At 40.7% G+C, this 21727-nt stretch overlaps 1 protein-coding gene across 1 annotated transcript in view; it reads left to right on the forward strand.

The window, feature by feature from the left end:
- The window catches only part of CD99L2 (CD99 molecule like 2), an 89197-nt gene that overhangs the window by 49759 nt on the left and 17711 nt on the right, over window positions 1–21727 (forward strand). The window contains exons 4-9 of the mRNA XM_088478853.1: window positions 6053–6130; window positions 8131–8193; window positions 8774–8857; window positions 15910–15972; window positions 16946–17017; window positions 18995–19114. Of these exons, the coding sequence (XP_088334979.1) occupies window positions 6053–6130; window positions 8131–8193; window positions 8774–8857; window positions 15910–15972; window positions 16946–17017; window positions 18995–19114 (480 nt within the window). The remainder of the gene's footprint in view (window positions 1–6052; window positions 6131–8130; window positions 8194–8773; window positions 8858–15909; window positions 15973–16945; window positions 17018–18994; window positions 19115–21727) is intronic.

Below are 21727 nucleotides of genomic sequence, written 5' to 3' on the forward strand. Positions count from 1 at the left end.
CTGCAGTCTATAGGATCTGTCCCTTGCTGGCACACTAGCTACTTTCCCAAGTGTATATTATTGAGAATATTCACCCAGTAATTGAAGAAAGCGACTGAAATCCAACCTCATTGTATTGAGTTAACACACTTACCTGTCGCACACCAGCTATACAACACTTGCATCAAAGCTACGTTTTCCCTGTCAGATATAAACCACTCTCTTGCTCATGAAAACACTGCTGAGATTTTTCTTATCTTTTGCAACCAGCAGAAATATGTTACTTTCAAAATGAATTCTGGCCCAGCCAAATGTTTTGAAAGCAAGAGGTAATCCTATCAGGTATTAGGCTTGTCCACAGCTGTCTAGATATTGCACCATCCGGTGACTGAGGATCTGGGTGCGGTTGAAAAATGGGACTTCACTGTCCCACTGGGAAAATGAAAGTATCCCTGGTGAGGTTGGACCTGTGTGTTAACAATTTGTTTGATAGCCCTTAAAACTACATTGCAAGAATTGTCTGTTTCTATCCCAGGCAAATGTAGAAAGACGCTGCCTACTTGTCAGTCAGACAGCATAAAATGAAAGCCACTCTGGAGCAGAAGCCTGCGGTGTACAACGGGGCATTCTAGCAAAAGCCCTCAGCTTTCCTGATCGCACCATAGACCCATACCTGAAATCTTTGAATCTCTATGGAAAAACAGGGACCATTTTAAAATAGATATCCAAGTAGTTAATTTTAAGATGCATTGTTATAAACCGACCTTTTCACTCTTGAATCTTTTGCTTTAAGCGTTTGTTGTCTAACTCAATAATTTTTTATGCAAATGAAGCTGGTCTGGTCTTATTTTTGTGGGGGGAAAGAGTGATAATTTTTTATTTTGTGTGTGTATGTATATATGTGTGTGTATGTATATATGTATATATGTATATATATATATATATTTTATATTATTCTTTACAGTGGGTGGGACTACATGTCCCAGCAAGCCCGCCCCAGCATGTGGGCACTTGGAGAATTACAAGCACCAGGGCTGGTTAAACCTAGAGAGGAGGACCCCAATTTATTTATATACACAGACTTAAAACATCCGCTGCAGGCCCTATTTGTTTTACAGATATTTAAGCAAGACACCTTTTTATTTTTTTTAAACTTTATGTTATTAATTGAGCAATGTATATAATTTAGTAAAAAGAATCAATAATGCATCTCAAGGGACGTAGCTAAGGTCGGGGCAGGCAATTGACAGTGCGTCTCCAGGGACATAGCGAAGGTCATGGCAGGCGGCATGCAGTGCGTCTCCAGGGACATAGCGAAGGTCATGGTAGGCGGCATACAGTGCATCTCCAGAGATGTAGCCGAAGTCGGGGCAGGTGGCAGACAGTGCATCTCCAGGGACGTAGCCGAAGTCTGGGCAGGCTACAGGCACTGCATCTCTAGGGACGTACCTGAGGTCGGGGCCATGAACCATGCGTTAACCATGGGGTGACAGACACTGTGTCCATAGCCAGTCTGGCATTTTGGTCAAGTTTCCATGAATGTAGTTATAGCACTGAGGCTTCATCATGTAGCAAGTAGCAGCCGCCATGTGGAAATTGTGGACAGTCCACTTTATAAATCACACGCACAGACCTTGATTCAGCGTTTTACACATGACAGACAGCAGCTGCGTCTTTGGACAGAGCTGCTGTGTGTAAATATAGTAATGCCGCTGGAGGCCTTCTTGTTTAAATAGCAAGCTTCTTTGATCCGCTGCTGCGTCCGAGGGCGCAGCATTGGAACGTCTTCGAACACATCGGCCATGAGAGTAATCCTCAGGTTATGCAGGATAAGACCCAGTGCTAGGGTGTTCAGTCTCCCCCTGCAAACTATAAATTTGCGCCCTCCTACAAATATGTCCTCTTGGAATGTCTCTCTACAATACACTTATTCGGATTTCTATTTTACTTTTACTCTTTGCTTTTCTTCCCCCTCCTATTTCCTTTAACTGGGTTCTTAGATATATAACACCTTACCGACATTCAGAACACTCCAAGAGGATAGATTTGGACACCAAGGGGTCTATTTACTAAGCTTTGTTAAGAGATAAAGTGAAAGGAGGTAAGGTACCAGCCAATCATTTCCTAACTGCCATGTCACAGGCTGTGTTTCAAAAATGACACTTAGGAGCTGATTGGTTGGTACCTTATTTCTGTTCACTTTATCTCCTAACAAAGATTAGTAAATAGACCCCCAAGCTTTTTATAACAACATTCATGCACTTAACTTGAGATCTCCTTGACTGAAGGTGCTTAGGGTTGGAAGGGGACGTGGCCCAGCAGCAGAGTGGAAGGGGAGGAAATGTGATCAGATGCAGGTAAGAGATGCTGGGCCTCACAGAGGAGAAAGCTACAGGAAGAATCGGCGTCCCCTGCAATGCTTACCCCATTGTGCTGGCCCTGCGCAGGATTGCCAGAGCCAGGAAATGTGTGTCAGAAGATTCATACCCTGGCCTCTGCGCGCCTTGAAAACTGGGTTGTCATGCCTCCATTTTCAAAAACGCTTGCTATTACCACCCCTTCCCTGCCCTCAAACTGTCAGTCATGGCTTAGGGGGGACTGTAACTGCCATACAGTACAGTGCAGATCCTGCTCATGCGCCAATCATTACACATCATAGTTGTGCGCAATCCGTCATGTTTACGTACAACTCTGGATCTGAATCAATGTGTAAGACAAAACATCCAGACTCTGTGTGAACTAATTCATAGATATATAAACAAGTTGGTAAAATCGGAGTGTAATAAACAAAAAAAATAAAAAATTGTACACACACGGGCAAAAAAGTATTTGGACAGCCACCGATTGTGCAAGTTGTTGCACTTTAAAAGATGAGAGAGGTCTGTAATTTCCATCATAGGTACACTTTAACTGTGAGAGACAGAATCTAAACAAAAAATTCCGGAAATCACATTGTATGATTTTTAAAACATTTATTTGTATATTCTTGCGGAAAATAAATATTTGGACACCTACCACCCAGCAAGAATTCTGGCTTTCACAGACCTGTTACTACTTCTTTAGGAAGCTCATCTATCCTCCACTCGTTGCCTGTACAAATGGCACCTGTTTGAACTGGATAACTGTATAAAAGACACCTGTCCACACCCTCAAACAGTCAGACTACAACCTCTCCACCATGGCCAAGACCAGAGAGCTGTCTAAGGATACCAGGGACAAAATTGTAGACCTGCACAAGGCTGGCATGAGCTACTCGACAATAGGCAAGCAGCTTGGTGAGAAGAGATCAACTGTTTGCGCAATTATTAAAAAATGGAAGAAATACAAGATCACTGACAATCTCCCTCGACCAGGAGCTCCGTGCAAGATCTCCCCTCGTGGGGTATCGGTGATCTTGAACTACACGGGGGGACCTGGTCAATGACCTCAAGAGAGCTGGGACCACAGTCACAAAGGTTACCATTAGTAACACACTACGTCATCATGGATTCAAATCCTGCAGGCCCGAAAGGTCCCCCTGCTTAAACCAGCACATGTCCAGGCCCGTTTAAAGTTTGCCTGTGACAATCTGGATGATCCAGAGGAGGATTTGGAGGATGTCATGTGGTCAGATGAGACCAAAATAGAACTTTTTGGTATAAACTCCCCACGCCGTGTTTGGAGGGAGAAGAATGATAAGTGGCATCCAGGGCCGGTGCTAGGCAGCACTGCGCCCAGCGCCGTCCTGTGTTGCCGCCCCTTCCCTCCTCCGCTCCCTCCCCTCTGTGCTTAAATATGTCCTATACCGCCAGGAGGGTGGTGGGAGTTTCCTGCGTCCTCCAGAAACAGTAGCGCTCCGGGCGACGGACCAGCTTGCCCGTGCCTGGAGCCGCTACTGGTGGCATCCCAAAAACACCATACCCACTGTGAAGCATGGAGGTGGCAACATCATGCTTTGGGGATACTTTTCAGCGAAGGGGACAGGACGACTGATCCATATTACGGAGAGCATGAATGGGGACATTTATCGTAACATTTTGGGGAAAAACCTCCTTCCCTCAGTAAGAGCATTGAAGATGCAACGTCGCTGGGTCTTCCAGCATGACAATGACCCCAAACACACCGCCCGGGCAACTAAGGAGTGGCTCCGTAAGAAACATTTCAAGGTCCTGGATTGGCCTAGCCAGACTTCAACCCAATAGAAAATCTGTGGAGGGAGTTGAAAGTCCGTGCTGCCCGGCGACGGCCCCAAAACATGACACATCTAGAGAAGATCTGCATTGAAGAGTGGGCCAAAATACCTGCTGCAGTGTGTGCAAACCTGGTCAAGAACTACAGGAAACGTTTGACCTCTGTAATTGCCAACCGAGGTTACTTTGCAAAGTATTGAGTTAAACTTTTTGATTGTCCAAATATTTTTTTCCCGAAAGAATATACAAATAAAGTGTTTAAAAATCATACAATGTGATTTCTGGAATTTTCTTTTCTGATTCTGTCTCACAGTTGAAGTGTACATATGATGGAAATTACAGACCTCTCTCATCTTTTAAAGTGCAACAACTTGCACAATCGGTGGCCATCCAAATACTTTTTTGCCCCAGTGTGCGTGCGTGTGTGTGTCTATCTATCTATCTATCTATCTATCTATCTATCTATCTCCACAGTAGTAAATAAGGTGCACTCACCAGGGACTTTTTCAAAAGATATAAAGGCTTATTTATTCCTCAATGCATTGTACAAGTCGACGTTTCGGTTAGCGAGGGTAACCTTCTTCAGGACAGACTCCCCAAACCACCAAGAAAGGTGGTTTAGCACCCCAGGCAGCTGTACATCTTTTTATTCGTGTGTGCCAACCGACTCCTTGGACTATTTTGGATACATACATAGTCTCCCATATCCAAAGTGCTTGGGACCAGGAGAATTTTGGATATCGGAATATTCCGTATTTTGGAATAATTGCATACCTTAATTAAATATCTTGGGAATTTGACCCAAATCTAAACACAAAATGCATTTGTTTTATATACACACAGCCTGAAGGTAATATTGTGCAGTATTTTCAATAATTTTGTGTAGATACATGAAATTCATTTGTTTCATATACACCTTATACACAAAGCCTGAAAGTATTTTTATACAATATGTTTAATATGTTTATGCCTTAAACAAAGTTTGTGTGCATTAAACCATCTAAAATCAAGTGTCACTATCTCAGTTATGCTAAAAAAAATTCCGTATTTTGGAATATTTGGACATGGGAGACTCAACGTGTATGTGTGTGTATATACATATATATATATATATATATATATATATATATATATATATATATATATATATATAAATAGGGAAAATTTTGTTTCCACCTCTGTCAGTACAATTGTTCAAAAATAGTGTATTTTGGTATAATCTTGACGTGTCAGAAATTTCCTTCTTTAAGTGTACTCCGATATGGGGAACAGAGAAAATAAATGCAAACAATGTATTACCCAAGGAAAGGAAAATCAAATCTATAATGCAAAATTATATTCACGTGTCAGGAAAGAACATGGCTGATGTTCTGGGGTGAAAAACCTATCACAAACTGCTTACTTTTTGCGAACCTGAAATGATTGCTCTCAGAGGGTGCTTTGCACAGTTACTTTTTCTCTTGTGGTTGATAGCAGATATCATATGATTTATAAATGCAGAGAAAAAGGAAGAATCTGGTGCGTTAACTTTTGGTAAAAGGATATTTAATTTGTACACAAAATAAACATGTAAAAATGAACATCTAAAATATTTTAAATATTTGTAATGTGGCAATCCAAAAAAGGTGAAAACCTGGTACTATGCCAGAATACGATGTTCTAACCACTGGCTGCTCCAGAGGTGGGGCTGCAGCGCAGTCCAAAATTTAAGTAGGGGAGAGACACCAACTGCCAGTGAGTCCTGGCCGGCGTTGTTTGGCAGCATTTGAAATGGCAGTTGGTGGGGCTCCCCTATTAGAATTTTGGAATGTGCTGCAGCCCCACCTCTGGAGCAGCCACTGGTTATAACCACATGGAAAGACAAGGGTCCTGCTAATCTCTGTATTTTCCCTTTTCCTGTCCAGATGATTTCGACTTATCTGACTATTTTGATGCCACTCAACCACCCAAGGTTGTCCCCAAACCACCTCCTAAGAATCCAGGTAATTCTGAAAATCATATGGGGCACTGTATATATACACACATGAGCCAGCTCTGCCAGATCCCACATTTTGCCTGTCTTTTAAAAGCTGTGTTGGGGTAGAGAGGAGGTATGCTGCTTTACAAATCATCTTTCCCTCTACTGTTATCGCTGAGAGAGTGCTCCTGCCAGATCACAGTGCTGCTTTTAATACAATATATATTATTATATGCATATGTATTTATCGGCATTACAAAACAAGATGTGGGGAAAAAAACAGAACATTTTCTGCTGTTTGCTTAATTTCTACCCTATTTTAAGTATCTTTTTCCCACCCCATTCTTTATAGTAGGGCTGATTTCCCCTTAGTGACATTATTAGGGTTATTTGCTAACATTGATGAAAATAGCAAATTTTTTCATAGCAACCAGTAAAAGACATTAGCTTTCATTATACAACTTGCACTCGGCAGATTAAGATTGGCTGCTCAGAGTGATTTCAGTTTAAAAAAACACAAATAAATGTATATTAGGGCGCTAGTCTACCTGGTGACAATAATTACTAATCAAATTGCAGCTTTCTAAAGAGTATTGCTTCCTTTCAATTAATACAGATAAATTTCATGAAAACGTCATAAAAGAAAGCGCTATTTAATTAGAAGGAATTAAAAATTTTCAATTTATTGAAAAAATACTTCATAAATAAAAATACATATTATATATTCACAACATTGGTAACTGAATTCAATTCATATATAATATTTAGACAAAGTACTTTCAATACATATACTTAAGACCTTTACATGGATTAATAAATCAGTGTTTTTTTTGTTCAAAAGAGAAGATTTATCATATAAACAGTTACTTTCCAACAGTCATTAAAGTGACCTGTAGATTATGAATTGCTTTTCAATTCCCTGCTATAAATATCGGTTCAGAGGGGACTAGTTTTATACCTGAGGAAGCTGCTGATGCTATAAGTAGGTGGAGAAACGCGTTATATCATCCCCACTATCCACAGGAGACTGCACAGTTGGATTGATAAAATGACCAAACCCAGGAGAGAAGTATACACTGTTTACATTCTAGTTTGGCTGTATGATCCGGTATAATAACCAGCAGCAGGAGGTTAACTGACTCACTGGGAATCTGGACTGTGTTCTTGTGCAGCTACCATAAGGAACCTACCAGAGATTATATGGTATCTGTATGGTTAAATGCAGAGGCACGAAGTAACAATATATTCAACTAACAAGTTGGGAAAAGTATACTGTTGGCCCATAGTTGCTAAGTGACTGTATACAAGTTAAAAAGGCTCTCTTTTTTTTTTTTTTTTTTTTCAACATTTTATTGTTGTCCAATAAGCATGCTTTTTTTAATCGTGTTTTGCTTGCTAAATATACTAATTAACAAGTTGTGTAAAGTAATTGATAAAATACAGGTCACTTTAATGACTGTTGGAAAGTAACTGTTTATATGATAAATCTTCTCTTATGAACAAAAAACATTGATTTATTAATCCAAGGAAAAGTCTTAAGTATATGTATTGGAAGTACTTAGTCTAAAGATTATATATGAATTGAATTCCGTTACCAATGTTGTGAATATATAATATGAATTATTGTTTTTATGTATGAAGTATTTTTTTTATTTTAATATTTTTATTCCTACTAATTAACGCTTTCTTTTTTGAAGTTTTCATGATTGCAGTTTAGCCACTGTGAATTGTTTGTAAATGACCTTCACTGTGTGATTTAATTGTAAGGTGACTTTTAATTTTCATCAAACAGACAGGTATTCATTAATAATATGTATACTCAAATAGGATTCAAGGTTGGCTTTCTCCAATATTGCTTCTGTCCTGGGAATCCTAAGATAGGCCAGATACATATATAGCACTTATACATACGAACACACTTGCGCCTATAAAAATGACACGTAAACCTATTTCTGTATCACATCAAAACGTCATATCGCAGCATCACAGGTGTGTGTATATAAACCTGTTTTAATGTATTTTCAGACGTGTTTGTCCCTACAACTAGGAAGCCACGAGTTTCAACCAATAAGCCACCGAAAAAGAAAGGTAGTATTTCTGAGCCACACTGTCACGCACATGATACACTTACTATTGCGTCAAACTATAGTACGTTTAAAGGGCAATTCCACTTTTAAAATAATTATTCTTAATAATTAAGTGTTCCTTCCCTTGTATCTCCTGGTGAAAATAGTCCTCTAAAATGCAGGACTTAATGTTCAGAGATGCCTACAGGGGAATATAATGGAGATGCACTGTAACTTGGTGGCTAGTCCAGTTTGTGCAAGTCACTTTATAGCCTGCCAATAATGTGGTATTGAAAATAAACCACAATAACTTCTTATTGGTTAATTGTGCATGGTGTTCAAGTTTTAGATCAGTGGTTCCTAACCTTTTTTGAGCATTGACACACCTGCCAATACAAATGATATATGTTTTACTCTTTTCCCCACATAAATACTAGAATATTGTAGTAAATAATGTTTTTTTTTTTTCCACCGCACACAGGTTTATCATACGGGTTGGGAATCACTTTTCAGATTTATTCTGTTTGTCTTCTTTATATAGCAGCAGTGATTGGTGATTTTGTATATTTGCATTTTAACGCTATTCTGATGGTTTTTCAAAGATCCCAATGATTTTGACTTGGCAGACGCCTTGGATGACAAAAATGATCGACCTGTAGGAGGAGGAGGCGGCGGAGGTGGAGGAGGTATGTATTGAGATGGCTAAAGCAATGGACACCTATTTATTTAATGTCCTGGTTACTCATTTCATGTAGGAAGAGAATCACAGCAAGTATCTCACATGTAATATTGTTTTTATCCATGGTCCACAACCTTTTGCAGTAAAGTTCATCTTGATATATTATTACCTTAAATTGACCATATTGCTATGTATATACTCTTGTTCATGCAAAATCGGAATTATTCTTGTTCTTTGGCATTGTAGTAGCTGCAAATTTTTTTACTCTGTATGAGAAGCCCCTGCCGCTTACATTTCCTCACAATTGATCCAGCAGTGCTCAATGGGATAGTCAAACACTTAGATAATATTTTGTAGCCTTTCCTGTCTTGGGCATGTCTATAACTTTAACTCTATTCTTCTTAGACTGTTCTTTGTTCTTCCTTTTCAGTTTTTCTTTAGTCACTGTATGACCAATGATATTTCAATTAGAAGATCTTTAATCCATAAAAGCTGAGCTTTTTTTAATGATTCACAGGTAAATACTAATTAAGTGCCAATTGTTAGGGCCATATCTTTCACCTGTGTGAACTTGGAGCTTCCACATATTGCTCCTATAACAGCCCAACTAAAACATAGGGGTCAAACCAATTAGGAGCAATATTTTCACCCCTGCTTCTAAGTGCGACTGTGTGCTCCACTTACAGTACCAATAATGTGCGAGTCAGGTGTAAAATCGGACCGCTATGGGGGGTGAGTTGCTGTGCCATTGTCTATTGCTGTTCCAACGGCAATTTGTCCCCTTCACACCTAATTGTATTGATCCAATAGGGTCCACATTTGGAAGGAACTCCTGTCTGTTACTGGACGCATTGACTTATTTAAAATGGTTATCCAGCCAAAATACTTGTATTTATCACCTCCAACATTCCCGTGTCTATATTCCCAAAAATGTGGTGTTTTTTTCAGCCATTGATTGCATTATATCCTCTTATTTTGAGATAAAAGGAATCCTAGGATTGCAGTGCACAACTAGAGTCGCCCCAAGACCATGGGTGGCTTGGCCCTGGCTGAGCATACTGGGTCTACCTTACTGTATCTCCTGTATAGGTTTATTCTCCAAGTTGGTGTCTCCAAAGTCTGTTTCATTGTTGCACCTGACCTTCCTATTGTGTCTAAGGTTGTAATAGATTGGGTGTGAGTGGCTCCTGAATACCCTAATATTTATAAATGGCAAGCTTGGTTTCAACCAGAAATGCCCTGCATAAATATCACAAGCTGTGGAATCGCTGATCTCGCTCCCAACTAAAGGCCCCCATACATCAGAGATGGATTGCAGCAATCGTGCAATTTGCAATCGATTGTGTATAAAAATCTGCAATGTATGGGCTTCACAGATCGCAAATTGCAACCAAAAAGTGATTGGAATTGTTAAATCTGATTGTTCAACATGTTGGCTTTCACAGATGGATTGATCAGCAGATTTGCAGACCGTTACCAGTAAAATGATGGGCCTTTCAAGATTGTCCGATCTGTGTTTTCTGCAATCGATCTGCAAATCACTGAAAAAGATCTGTAGTGTATGGGCGCAGATTGTTCGATTGGGAAATCCTAAGATCGGGCAATAAATCTTCAAATTGTTCAATTGTGGTTTTCAGATTGCTGATGTATGGGGGCCTTTAGTGTTAAGGCCCCCATACATCAGCAATCTGAAAACCACAATTGAACAATTTGAAGATTTATTGCCCGATCTTAGGATTTCCCAATCGAGCAATCTGCGCCCATACACTACAGATCTTTTTCAGTGATTTGCAGATCGATTGCAGCAAACACAGATCTGGCAGTCTTGAAAGGCCAATCATTTTGCTAGAAACGGTCTGCAAATCTGCTGATCATGTCCATACACTAGCAATCTGCAGCCCAATCCATCTGTGAAATCCAACATGTTGGACAATCTGATTAAACAATTCCAATCACTTTTTGGTTGCAATCTGCGAAGCCCATACATTGCAGATTTTTATACACAATCGATTGCAAATTGCACGATTGCTGCAATCCATCTCTGATGTACGGGGGCCTTTAGATGACCTGGCCGTGACAACTGCTAGCAATTTTGTGTTTGGTGTTTTAACCCTTTAGCCCTATCACGCTTGCCACTACAGTTCGCTTCATTTTTCCATGTTTTGTGATTTCCGGTTGTTCCCGTGTCAGTTGGAGTTTTTCTCTAATTGTGTTTTCTCCTTTATGTCTATGTAACTCTCAACTCCATGATCCTTATTGACTGCTTTGTCTAATATAACCCTTATCTATTCCTTATAATGGGCATCCACAATACAATTATCTGTCCAATCTGGCTGGTTGGAATGAAAACCTGGTAATGTATGGCAGCAAATGACAGTCAATCATATGGTTTAAACACTGCAAAACTGACAAAAAAACAATTGTTCAAATTGGTTAAATTTGTGTGTTTTAACCGATTTGTCTGAACGACCATTTTAGTCTGTATTTCAGTGTTTGTGAGCAAATGATCGATTGTCATTTGCTCCCATACATTACCCGATTTTCACTTCAATCAGCCAGATTGGACAGATATCTGACAGATAAATGTATAGTGTATGCCCAGCATTAGTGTACTATGACACGTGATTTATAAAATAAAATAAAAAACTTGGTGCTTCCACAGCACATGTGATTGAATACTTATACAGGTTGAGTCTCCCATATTCAAAATGCTTGGGACCAGGGGTATTTTGGATAACGGAATATTCCGTATTTTGGAATAATTGCATATCATAATGAAATATCTTGGGAATGGGACCCCAATATACATACAGAATGCATATGTGTGTTATATGCACCTTATACACATAGCCTGCAGCTCATTTTATACAATATTTTCAATAATTTTGTGGCTCAAGCAAAGTTTGTGTACATACATGAAATAAATTTATGTTTCATTTACACCCTATACACACAGCCTGAAGGTAATTTTATACCATATGTTTAATAATTTGTGCCTTAGACAAAGTTTGTGTACATTGAACCATCAAATATCAAAGGTTTTATTATCTCAGTCATGCCAAAATTATTCCGTAATTCGGAATATTCCGTATTTCGGAATATTTGGATATGGGAGACTCAACCTGTATATGCAGCATTTTTTCATAGTTTATTTTACTGAAAAAAATCTGCAGACAAATAATTCAAATTACATTGAAGGGCACACTGACAAAGTTCCTCTTATATGTTCTATTCCAAATAAACCAGCTGTTCCTCCTGTAAGATCCTAAGTCAGTATTAGATCTAAAAAATCAAAAGATCAAAGATGACTGTCTCCGTAAGGAAAGGATTACCCATTTTGAATTGAGTCAGCAGTAGTGGCGTTTGACCTCTAGCTCTTAAAAGCGTACGAAAGCTGGAAATAAGCCGGCTGTGAATGGAGATATGGCAAAACGTTGTTTCCGATTTCATGGATGCTATCTGGAGGACATAAGTCCCTATGGCAAAAGATGCATTACTATGACCTGTCTATTGAGCCTGTAGAATAACGCTGGTGGAGTTTAGTACAGAGCTGCTCACACCATGTCTGAGCCCTGATCATTTTTTGGGTTTATGCTGCTATAATTCATTCAAAATCGAAAAGGAAATTCAATAAGATAGGTGTAGCACTAAATGGAGTATATGTTTTAAAAGAAAAAAAAAACCGGTAAAATAATTTATTGTTTCACACAATCAGCCGTTATGTTGGAATATTTAAATGTTGTTGTTATTATTAGAGTCATTCTTTTGTGATACCAATTTGCATACTGAAGTGTGAGCACTATATAAAGCACCAAAGGATCAGGGGACCATATCTGTGATCAAGTTGAGGTTCAACGAAACATATTGGTTGGTTCCAGTTTCTGGTAGAAGGACACTTTTTAGATAAAACACAGATTGGAATTCCATTGATCCATCATCCCAGTGGTGATCTGTTGCTGCTATCCCCTACTTGATTTGATAAGCTTATATTGGAACACTTTTATGTAGGCATTTTCGATAATATGGAATTAATATAAAATTCTTAAATACACTGATTGGCCTATGGCCTTCTTTGGTTGTGTTTGGTGCTAGGTTCCACGAAAGATTAGGAGAAAGCTTTTGGCCATTCAAAAAGTGATTTTTAGATAAGCATTAATGGTAAATTTTCTGGTGTGGAGATTGATTTTCATTATCGAGCCAATTGAGGTTTTGAATACCACACTAGAAGCACTTTTCCTGTGTTGTGTGTTATGTATGGATGGATGTCTAGTAGATTATCAGATTTCAAGAATCTCAAAACGTATCAAGCTGATCCATTTGGTACGGTTAAAATCCTCCAATAGGCTTGCTTTCCCATTCACCTCGTAAGAAAGAGTGACTTCATGGTCCACCTCACCAGTCCAGTCTACCAACCCCTGTACAAGAGCCACCCTGCGTGTCCTCCTCGTCTCAGGTTTGACGCAGCTAGTGTACCATTTGGCTGCTCCCACGCTGCCTCCCACAATGGGGTGCCCACAGTAGTTTCAGCTGCTAGGTTTGTCCCCCCTATACATCCTTCCTGAATGGATGTTTATGCCCACTCAAGTCATAGTACGGCTCAGTCATCTGCTACGTTTCAGGAAATTTTGCAGGCAAACAGACCAGTAGCCCCTAAAGCGCCTAGGTGGACAGTATCATCTTATTAGTCCGCCCAGCTTGTAGTTTCTGACACATCATTGGAGGAGTTAGATGTGCTGGGTTCTTCTCCAGGATCTATCTCAGGAGAGGAGGACCATCCTTTTACAGTGTATGTCCCTTCCTTGGTGAGGGCAGTCAGATCAATCCTAAATATAGAGGATGACGAGCCAGCTCTTAAACCTACAGCTCCGGTGTTTAAACGCCAGAAGGTGGGTAAGGATGAATTTCCTAAGTCAGAGCAGCTCACTGAACTTTGGTAAGTGGGAAGTCCCCCCTACTGTGGATGTTCATGTGGCACATTGTCAGGAGTGATACGTTTCCTATACCGTCCGCACCTGTCTTAAATCAGTGTTTTCATTGTCTGGAGTTTTAACCCGGCCGGCTATGGCCGCGGCCTGGGTAACCAAGGCTATTGAAGATTAGACGGGGGCATTGGAAGACACTCTACCAGATGCTACCAGAGAACAGCTGGCACATATCGACCATATACGGGAAGCAAACCCTTATTTGGAAGAAGCTGCAATAGACACTGGACTCCTGGCTTCAAAGGCATCGGCAGCTTCGGTTGTTGCTCGTAGGGCCCTTTGGTTAAGGTCCTGGAAAGCAGATGCTGGATCCAAAAAGGCTCTGGAATCCCGGCCTTTTTATGGAAACATACTATTTGGAGCAGAATTGGATAACATAATGGCTACTCTAGAAGCGTCAAAATCTGCCTGCCTGCCATCAACAGCTACATCTAAGCCTAGGCAGTCCTCTTTTCGGTCCTATCGCCCTCAGGGAAGAGCAAAAGGGCAGCCTTTCTCCAGACAGTCTAGGACCACCAAGCCACAAACTAAAAGGTCTTGGGCGTTCAGACGTCCAGCTTCCAAGCCGGACAACAAACCCTCCGCCTGATGTGGCGAGCCTCCTCCTGGGGGATCCCAGGGTGGGAGGCAGACTTCTTCAATTTGCGGACTCCAGGCATCAAACAACAGACGCCTGGGTCTGAGAAGTGATCTCTCAGGGGTATGCCCTCACCTTTCTGAGGCGTCCTCCCCAGAAGTTTTTCTTTGTACAACTCCCCCATCAAACTCTATCAAGGCCTTGGCCCTCCAGGGGGCCATTCACTCGCTGTTGCGTGCAGGGGTGATAATTATGGTTCCTGTGGTTCAACAAGAAAGTGGTGGTTATTCCAGTCTGTTTTTGATTCAGAAATGGGTCTCATTGCCCTATTCTAAATCTGAAAACCCTCAACTGATGTATCCGTATACCCAAGTTTCCGTATGGAGACTCTTCGGTCAAATGTTCTGGCAATGCAACCTGGGAATTTTATGGCTTCCCTGGACCTTCAGGATGCATATCTGCACGTTCCTATTACGCCATCCCACCAACGATTTGTACGGTTTGCTGTTCTGCAGCAACATTATCAACATCTAAATCCCATATCTTCCTCATCGGTGGAATATTTGATTTTTTTATTTTTTTTTGTGAAACTTTGGGGGAAAAAATGCATTTTCATTTCAAGTGCAGATTTTACACACCGAATCCGTCTTTTTACGGTTTTGAAAAGAATTGTTGGCGAAATAAGAACCATAAATAGAGTAATAAGGCTAATGGCATTTCTCTCTAAAAACAAAAAACAAGGAATAATGGTGCATACACACGATCAGATTTTTCTTCAGATCTGAAGGATAATGATTTTAAAAATCGTTCATATCTGAAAGAAAAATCTGACATGTGGGCAATACTGATGCACGTTCCCGATTGTCAGATAACAGTTTTAGACAATTTCCATTCATTTTAATGCAGTCAAAAATCGTTCAATTGTTTGCAAATCATTCAGTCGTTCATCTGACATATCTGACCATGTGTATGCACCTTAATTTGTGTGAGTACTGTTTAAAAAAATCATTTATATTCATGTTTGAATGGGACAAGCACAAATATGATAAATTTACCTCAGCACAAGGGTGAGAGAACCTTCAGCAGCAAAGGGGTTAAATGTAAATCTGTAAACCTCCCTTTAGTTTGCCTAGATCACAGGTTCCCAAACTCTGTCCCCAAGCACCTTAACGGTCCAGGTTTTAAGGATATCAGATGGTTAAATCAAAAGACTGAGGTACTAATTAAGTCACCTGTGCCCAAGCATGGTTATCCTTAAAACCTGGGTCATTAGGATGCCTTGAGTGCTGAGTTTGGGAACCCCTGGCCTAGGTATTAAAATCATTATGCATTGTGGCACAATGTTGCGTAAACCTTAGTCCCGCCCTCCACTACATGATGAATTGGGTCACTGCGGGGACATGATTACACAGATTTGCCCTATGGTTTATGTGACCAGTAATATGTTATTAGCACAGACTTATAATTTGTTTGTGTGATTTCTTTATATTCCAATTGCAGGATTTTCAGACTCTGATTTGGAGGATGCTATAAATGATGGCTACAAACCAGATAAGGGAAAAGGTAGAGTCCTCTATGATTGCATGTGTGTGTACATTCTGGCTTTCAGCTTGTAGTACATAATCCTAAAGGGTAGTTCAGTCTATTCATTATAACTCAAAATAACATTACAGATGTACTGTATATACACTATTGCTGCAGTCACGCCAAACAGCTCTCCTCTGCACTCCAGGTCTCGTGCAACTTGGCTTGTGCAGGAGACTGCACTGATTAATTTGATGTGCAACACTTGTATATATGTTTGTGTCTGAATCTGCATTCATAGTGGTACAATGTCACGGCTTTTTTTTTTTTTTTCTGTTACGCCAAGTTCAGTTGTGCTTTTATATACAGATTCAGTCACACATATAGGGCGGAATTCAATTGTTTCCAGCCCCCTTCGCGCCCGATGGATGTATTCAATTGATGCTCCTGTTGGGACACCATTTAAGCTGAAACGGGCAAAAAGTGACTCATTTGAGCACCCAAATCGCACTTTTTGTGATCGCGCTCAGCACTTTGGTCGGGGGTACTTGTTTTACATGGCTAAACCTGACCTCTGTGAGCGCGATAATTGGCATCTATTGAATAGCGCCTCGCGATCTCCCATCACTTTTTAGACAGGAGATCAGGCGCACAAGAACAATTAGTTTACGACAGAAGACCAATTTTCAGGTGAAAAAATGCTCAGTGCAAGCCAGTCACACCAGATCTAGTGGGTCAAGTAACGCCAGGCATCGGATGGCATATTGAGGCTAGGTGTATGAGGACACACCTGTAGATGTACTTGTAAATATTATACTAAATACCATTTGACATTTGCAAAACTAATCAGAAGGAGAATTTTTAGATATTTAAATAATCTATTTAAATACACACTTGGAAACATTTACGTTGACTATGAAAGGTTGAGACTAGATAAAGGACCCAGCCGGACATGAATATGGCAGTTAATGAGATTGCAAATAATTGATTTGTAGATGTTGCCTTTATTCAGGTGGAGGAGGAGGAGGAGGAGCAGGAGGAGGTCGAGGGTCAGGAGGAAATGCTGGGGAAAGTGATGGAACAGGTGAGCAACTATAAAAGAAAATGTATACTTTTTAAAACCCTGTATGCAAATACAGTTTCTCCACAAGTGCTCGAGTCCTCCCACATTCTGCTTTATTTTCACTACTCGCAAGGTGGGTCTCTGTGTTGTACTAAGGCAACGCTCCAGGAGTGAGTATAACGTAGAATGCGGATGACTCTCAAGACCCTGAAGCAGAAGGTGGTTGATCACAGTTGCCTACAGGACACTCTACACCTGGCACTAGTAGAACAATTATCTAAAATGTGACAGCTGCTTTTTAAAATTGTACCTAAATGACAGAACATTGATGTCTGCCTCTTTAAAATGGCTGCAGAGGTGGTATGTGTGTAGGAGGACCAATCGGAACGTAAGAACTACAGATGAGCAGTTCAGTTCTACTTGGTACTTTTCACCAAATTAGCTTGGATTTATCTTATTGGCTATCCAAAACGCATAAAAGCCAGATAGCCAGTGAGTGTGTGGCTTGGTAGCCTAAGATGGTGGACGCTATTCCCTGAGCTCCACAGCAAACCCTAAAAACAGTGACCCTTATCTCCCTCCACCATTTCGGGGACCCTCTCCATTTACACCCGCTGTGTGGCTGTTGTGCGACTCCTATCCTGACCGAGGCATGGGAGCTTCTTGCGCGTGGCTGACCCGGAGAGAGGACGGCGGGACGCTGAGTTTCCCATCTGCCTTAGACCTCCTTCCACTACTGTGCTGCCGGGGAGATCTCAGCACTGCTTCCGGAATAAATACCTGGACGGGTGGGGCGGCTGGTCTCCTTACCTACGACGCGATTGAGAGGTGTCTGGAGAGCTGTGTCCACCCGCTGTCATACGGGAGCCGCTGTCACACTGTCGGCCTCACCAATATAGGCAGATGAGTAGATTCCCCCTCCTTAAGTTAAATGGATAGGCTTACCGGTCTTGCCAGAATGTGTGATAAGCTTCATAACATAAAGGTATTATGATTATAGACTTTATAGGTTGCGGAGAGGTACAGTAGGAATGTAAATCAGCGACCGTACAGGACCATAGACCCCCCCTTCCTTTCCTTCTTTACTTATATAAAAAATGATCCAAGAGATATATTGTATGATTCGTTATGATTATAGCAAATTACATTGACAACTTAATTGAGTTTATCTTGCTAATTGCATTCTGTGTTTTATTGTAGAATTTCATTTTACTTATGTATACCAACTGATGTGTAAAAAATTTTAGCAAAAGTTCAATAAAATGAATGTCACACAGCTCTGGCTTTTTGGCTAGAGCAATGGACACACCACCGATGGAGCGTAAAAATGGCTGCATGGAGCAGTCCCAAGGCTCTGGTAAAATGGTGCCTGTTATAGGGTGAACCTAAAAGTATAGCTTTAAAATCCCATGCTGTTCAAACCCTAGTCTGTCTAATTTGTATCAATGTATGAGCAGGAGTTGCCATACTACTTGCCCAATATTAAGGTCTTCTGTAGACTACAAAGAACACTTCTGCCACTGTACAAGCTGTATACGTTTACCATGCTATAAGTTTGAACATAACCTAATTGAAAATATTCAATACATAGATAGGGATTATAACTATAAAAATGTACAGTTGAAAATAGAAACCCCATTCTGTGCAGAGAACTGTATTTCTCTAGGTAATTACATTTATTATCTTCAGTAAGTGTTGCTATCCTATACTTTACACACTTTATCTAAATCTTCTACAATGGAACAGTCACACCAAGGAATACAGTACAATTCTGGTTTGGACATCTCTAATACATAACATGAGTATTCTACTTTGACTTAAAAGGAAAATCTATGTTTCCAATGTTATATTGCAGCATTTGGTTTCTCTAAAATAAGTCCTCTTTCTGTATGATTACCTCCACACTGTTGACCAGACCACATGATCTGCTGAGGACCTGGTGCCTCTAACCATTGTATATTCTTTTATATTTGTATTGTAACCGTTTTGTCATCACAGGAAATGTAGCGGAAACTGGAACCATTGCAGGGATCGCAAGTTCTTTGGCTATGGCATTAATTGGCGCTGTGTGCAGTTATATCTCCTATCAACAGAAGAAATTTTGCTTCAGTATTCAACGTACGTTTTTTTTTACAAACTGTGCCAGGGAATGGTGTATGAAAATCCACTAGAACAATGAGAAATCAAGTGTTATTCATAGCCTATATACAGTATTAGTCTAGGATTTTATATATACAAGATGTGGATTGTGCCTTTAGTACATCATCATACTTCCAGTTTAAATCCTGAAGCCATACACAACAGTAGTCAGTGACACCCCTTCTGCAGCACCAGCTGGGAACTATTAGTAGATGAAATGTTACACTTGTGACTCTAAGGGCCATATTCAATTAGGTGCGAAAAGTCAGTTTCTGCAGAAAAGTATCGCCGGTGATGTCATTTCGCCGGGCGAAAACTTATCCCTGTATTCAATTCCAAAGACTTTTTGCTGGTGCGGAAAGTCAATGCATTGGAATAGGCGAAAAGATTCGCCAATGAAAGCTGTCGAAAAAAAGTGCAGAATTTGGGTTTTGGGGTGCAAACTTGCGGGAATGCCCCTGCTCCCTTGGGACAGTCCCCCAAAGCTAAACTGTGTCAAAAAAAGTTTTAATAAAAATGTAAAAACACCACAAAAAATGACTTTGAAAAAGGGGGCGAAAAAGTACAAAGTTGGGGGATAAACTTAAAAACTAGTGGAATAGACACCAGGGGGATCCCCAAGTATGCCCCAGGTGTTTTTAACTTTGCAGGTGGTCCCGCAGGTGGATTTTTAAAATTTTTAAAACTTAATTTTAGTAACTTTAAAATATGCTAGCACCCATTTTCGTGTATCCCAAATTTGCTGGGACTACTTATTTTCACACAAAAAAACTGCTCAATGCTATTCTTCACCACTTGTGCAAAGACGCTAATTAGCAGCTACTGAGAGCATTTAAGTACCCCAAATACCTTCAGCAGGCCTATTCGGGGGAATCTATAGTGATCCCAAATGTCAGTGCATCTTTTGGGGGGTGTCAGGTGGATTTCCCTAAATCTGACAGCATTTTTCGCCAGGTCCGAATTCGCCGGGTCCCATTTTCGCTAATTTCTAATTGAATACAGGGATTAGCGGGGCCGAGCGCGATACTTTTTCCCATGGAAAAAAAACGATGTCGCCGAAAAGTCCGGCATGTGAAAAGTACGGGACTTTTCGCACCTAATTGAATATGCCCCTGTATGTTGTACAGTGCATTTTTGTGAGGTTTCACTGACTGTATAAAACAAATGATGGATTAATTTTCACTATATTAAATAATTAAAAAACTAATGACTCTAATAGACCACCTAAATTGAGCCAATTGTTATCTGAAAACAAATCTAATAAAATTCACTTGGTTGCACTAAGACACACACAAATCAAAGCTACAGTAAATATAAGCCCCCTCCCCTGTTATATACTGTTATAAAGACCCTACACCATGCGCTGGAAGCACTCATTGTTTGCCGAATGTTACTACCACTCTCTACTAGCAGTGGGACTCATTTGGCAAGGAACGCACAGGACAGAACGCACGTACTTGGCTGCTGTTTTTGCTCTGCGCATGCATATGCATCGCAGTGTGCGAAGCGTCCAGTGCTATGGAGTATGCGTACGCAGGGAGTCCGCAGCCCCAGGGACAAGTGATTGATAGGAAGTGCCGTTTATGGGTGATGACGGGGGAGTGGTTGGGCAAACGCAAGCGTGCCTGTGCGTTTGGACAGCATTTCAGGGGCATGCATAATTAAGCCCTTGTGGTGACGTACTTACTGCACAAATCCTTGTCAGGTCAACCACGATTATGCTAATATGTTCGATGGTTCTCGATGTTTCCGCTGTCTTGCCAGGTATTAGAGGACACACGTTAAGGGAAGTGGGTGGTATTATGTAGTGCTAGGCGTCTGCTTATTCTGCATGTGTATGCAGTCATTAGCATATTCTCGCAGTAGACGGGTGCGTGCGTCTGCATCCGTGTGTTCCTTGCTGAATCAGGCCCAGTGTGCAGCAAAGGGGACAAAATAAAGCAGTCATTCAGAACAGAAGCCAAAAGTATTTTATCCCAGGGAATATTTACATCCATAGATAATAGTAATACCTCACAAAACTTGGGGCTTGCCAGGTCTGTAAAAGTAAATGCCACAAAAAGGGATACTTCCTCCTTAGAGGGGCACAGTCGTGCCCCCTTATATTAAGGCTGAATCTTAAAAAAAAACAGAATTCCGGAGGGGGGGGCTACACCTCAAAAGCTATTGGAGGTACTGAGCTGACATTTGGCATGGACGGGTAAAGCTCTTCCTCCGTGCTGCATGCCATATTTCAGGCCAAACACATAAAAAATGAGGATTTGGGAGTAATCTAAAGTCCAACTGTCCAGTTATTTCTGACTCTCAATTAGGACCACTTTTCTGCTGTTCTCTATGGGGGATTTTTGGGAAGGCATAATTCATGGTAGGTATCGAATTGAGACTTGGGGTTTGTTTTATTAGGTAGCTATTGTTCCACTGTAGGTGCTTTTGGGGTTCAGGTAAATTAGAAAGTTTCAGTTTTTAAACTATTACCTCACGAATGCATCATTATACAGATAGGAAGTTTCAACTTATTGCGCAGCCTCAGTTGGTGCCTTCAGCAGGTGTACTCACTGTGGCTTCACTTGGGTGCACCAAGATGGCTGTCTG

The sequence above is a fragment of the Taudactylus pleione genome, unplaced genomic scaffold (genome assembly GCF_031769625.1).
Source record: "Taudactylus pleione unplaced genomic scaffold, aTauple2 ptg000222l, whole genome shotgun sequence".
Taxonomy (NCBI): Eukaryota; Metazoa; Chordata; class Amphibia; order Anura; family Myobatrachidae; genus Taudactylus; species Taudactylus pleione.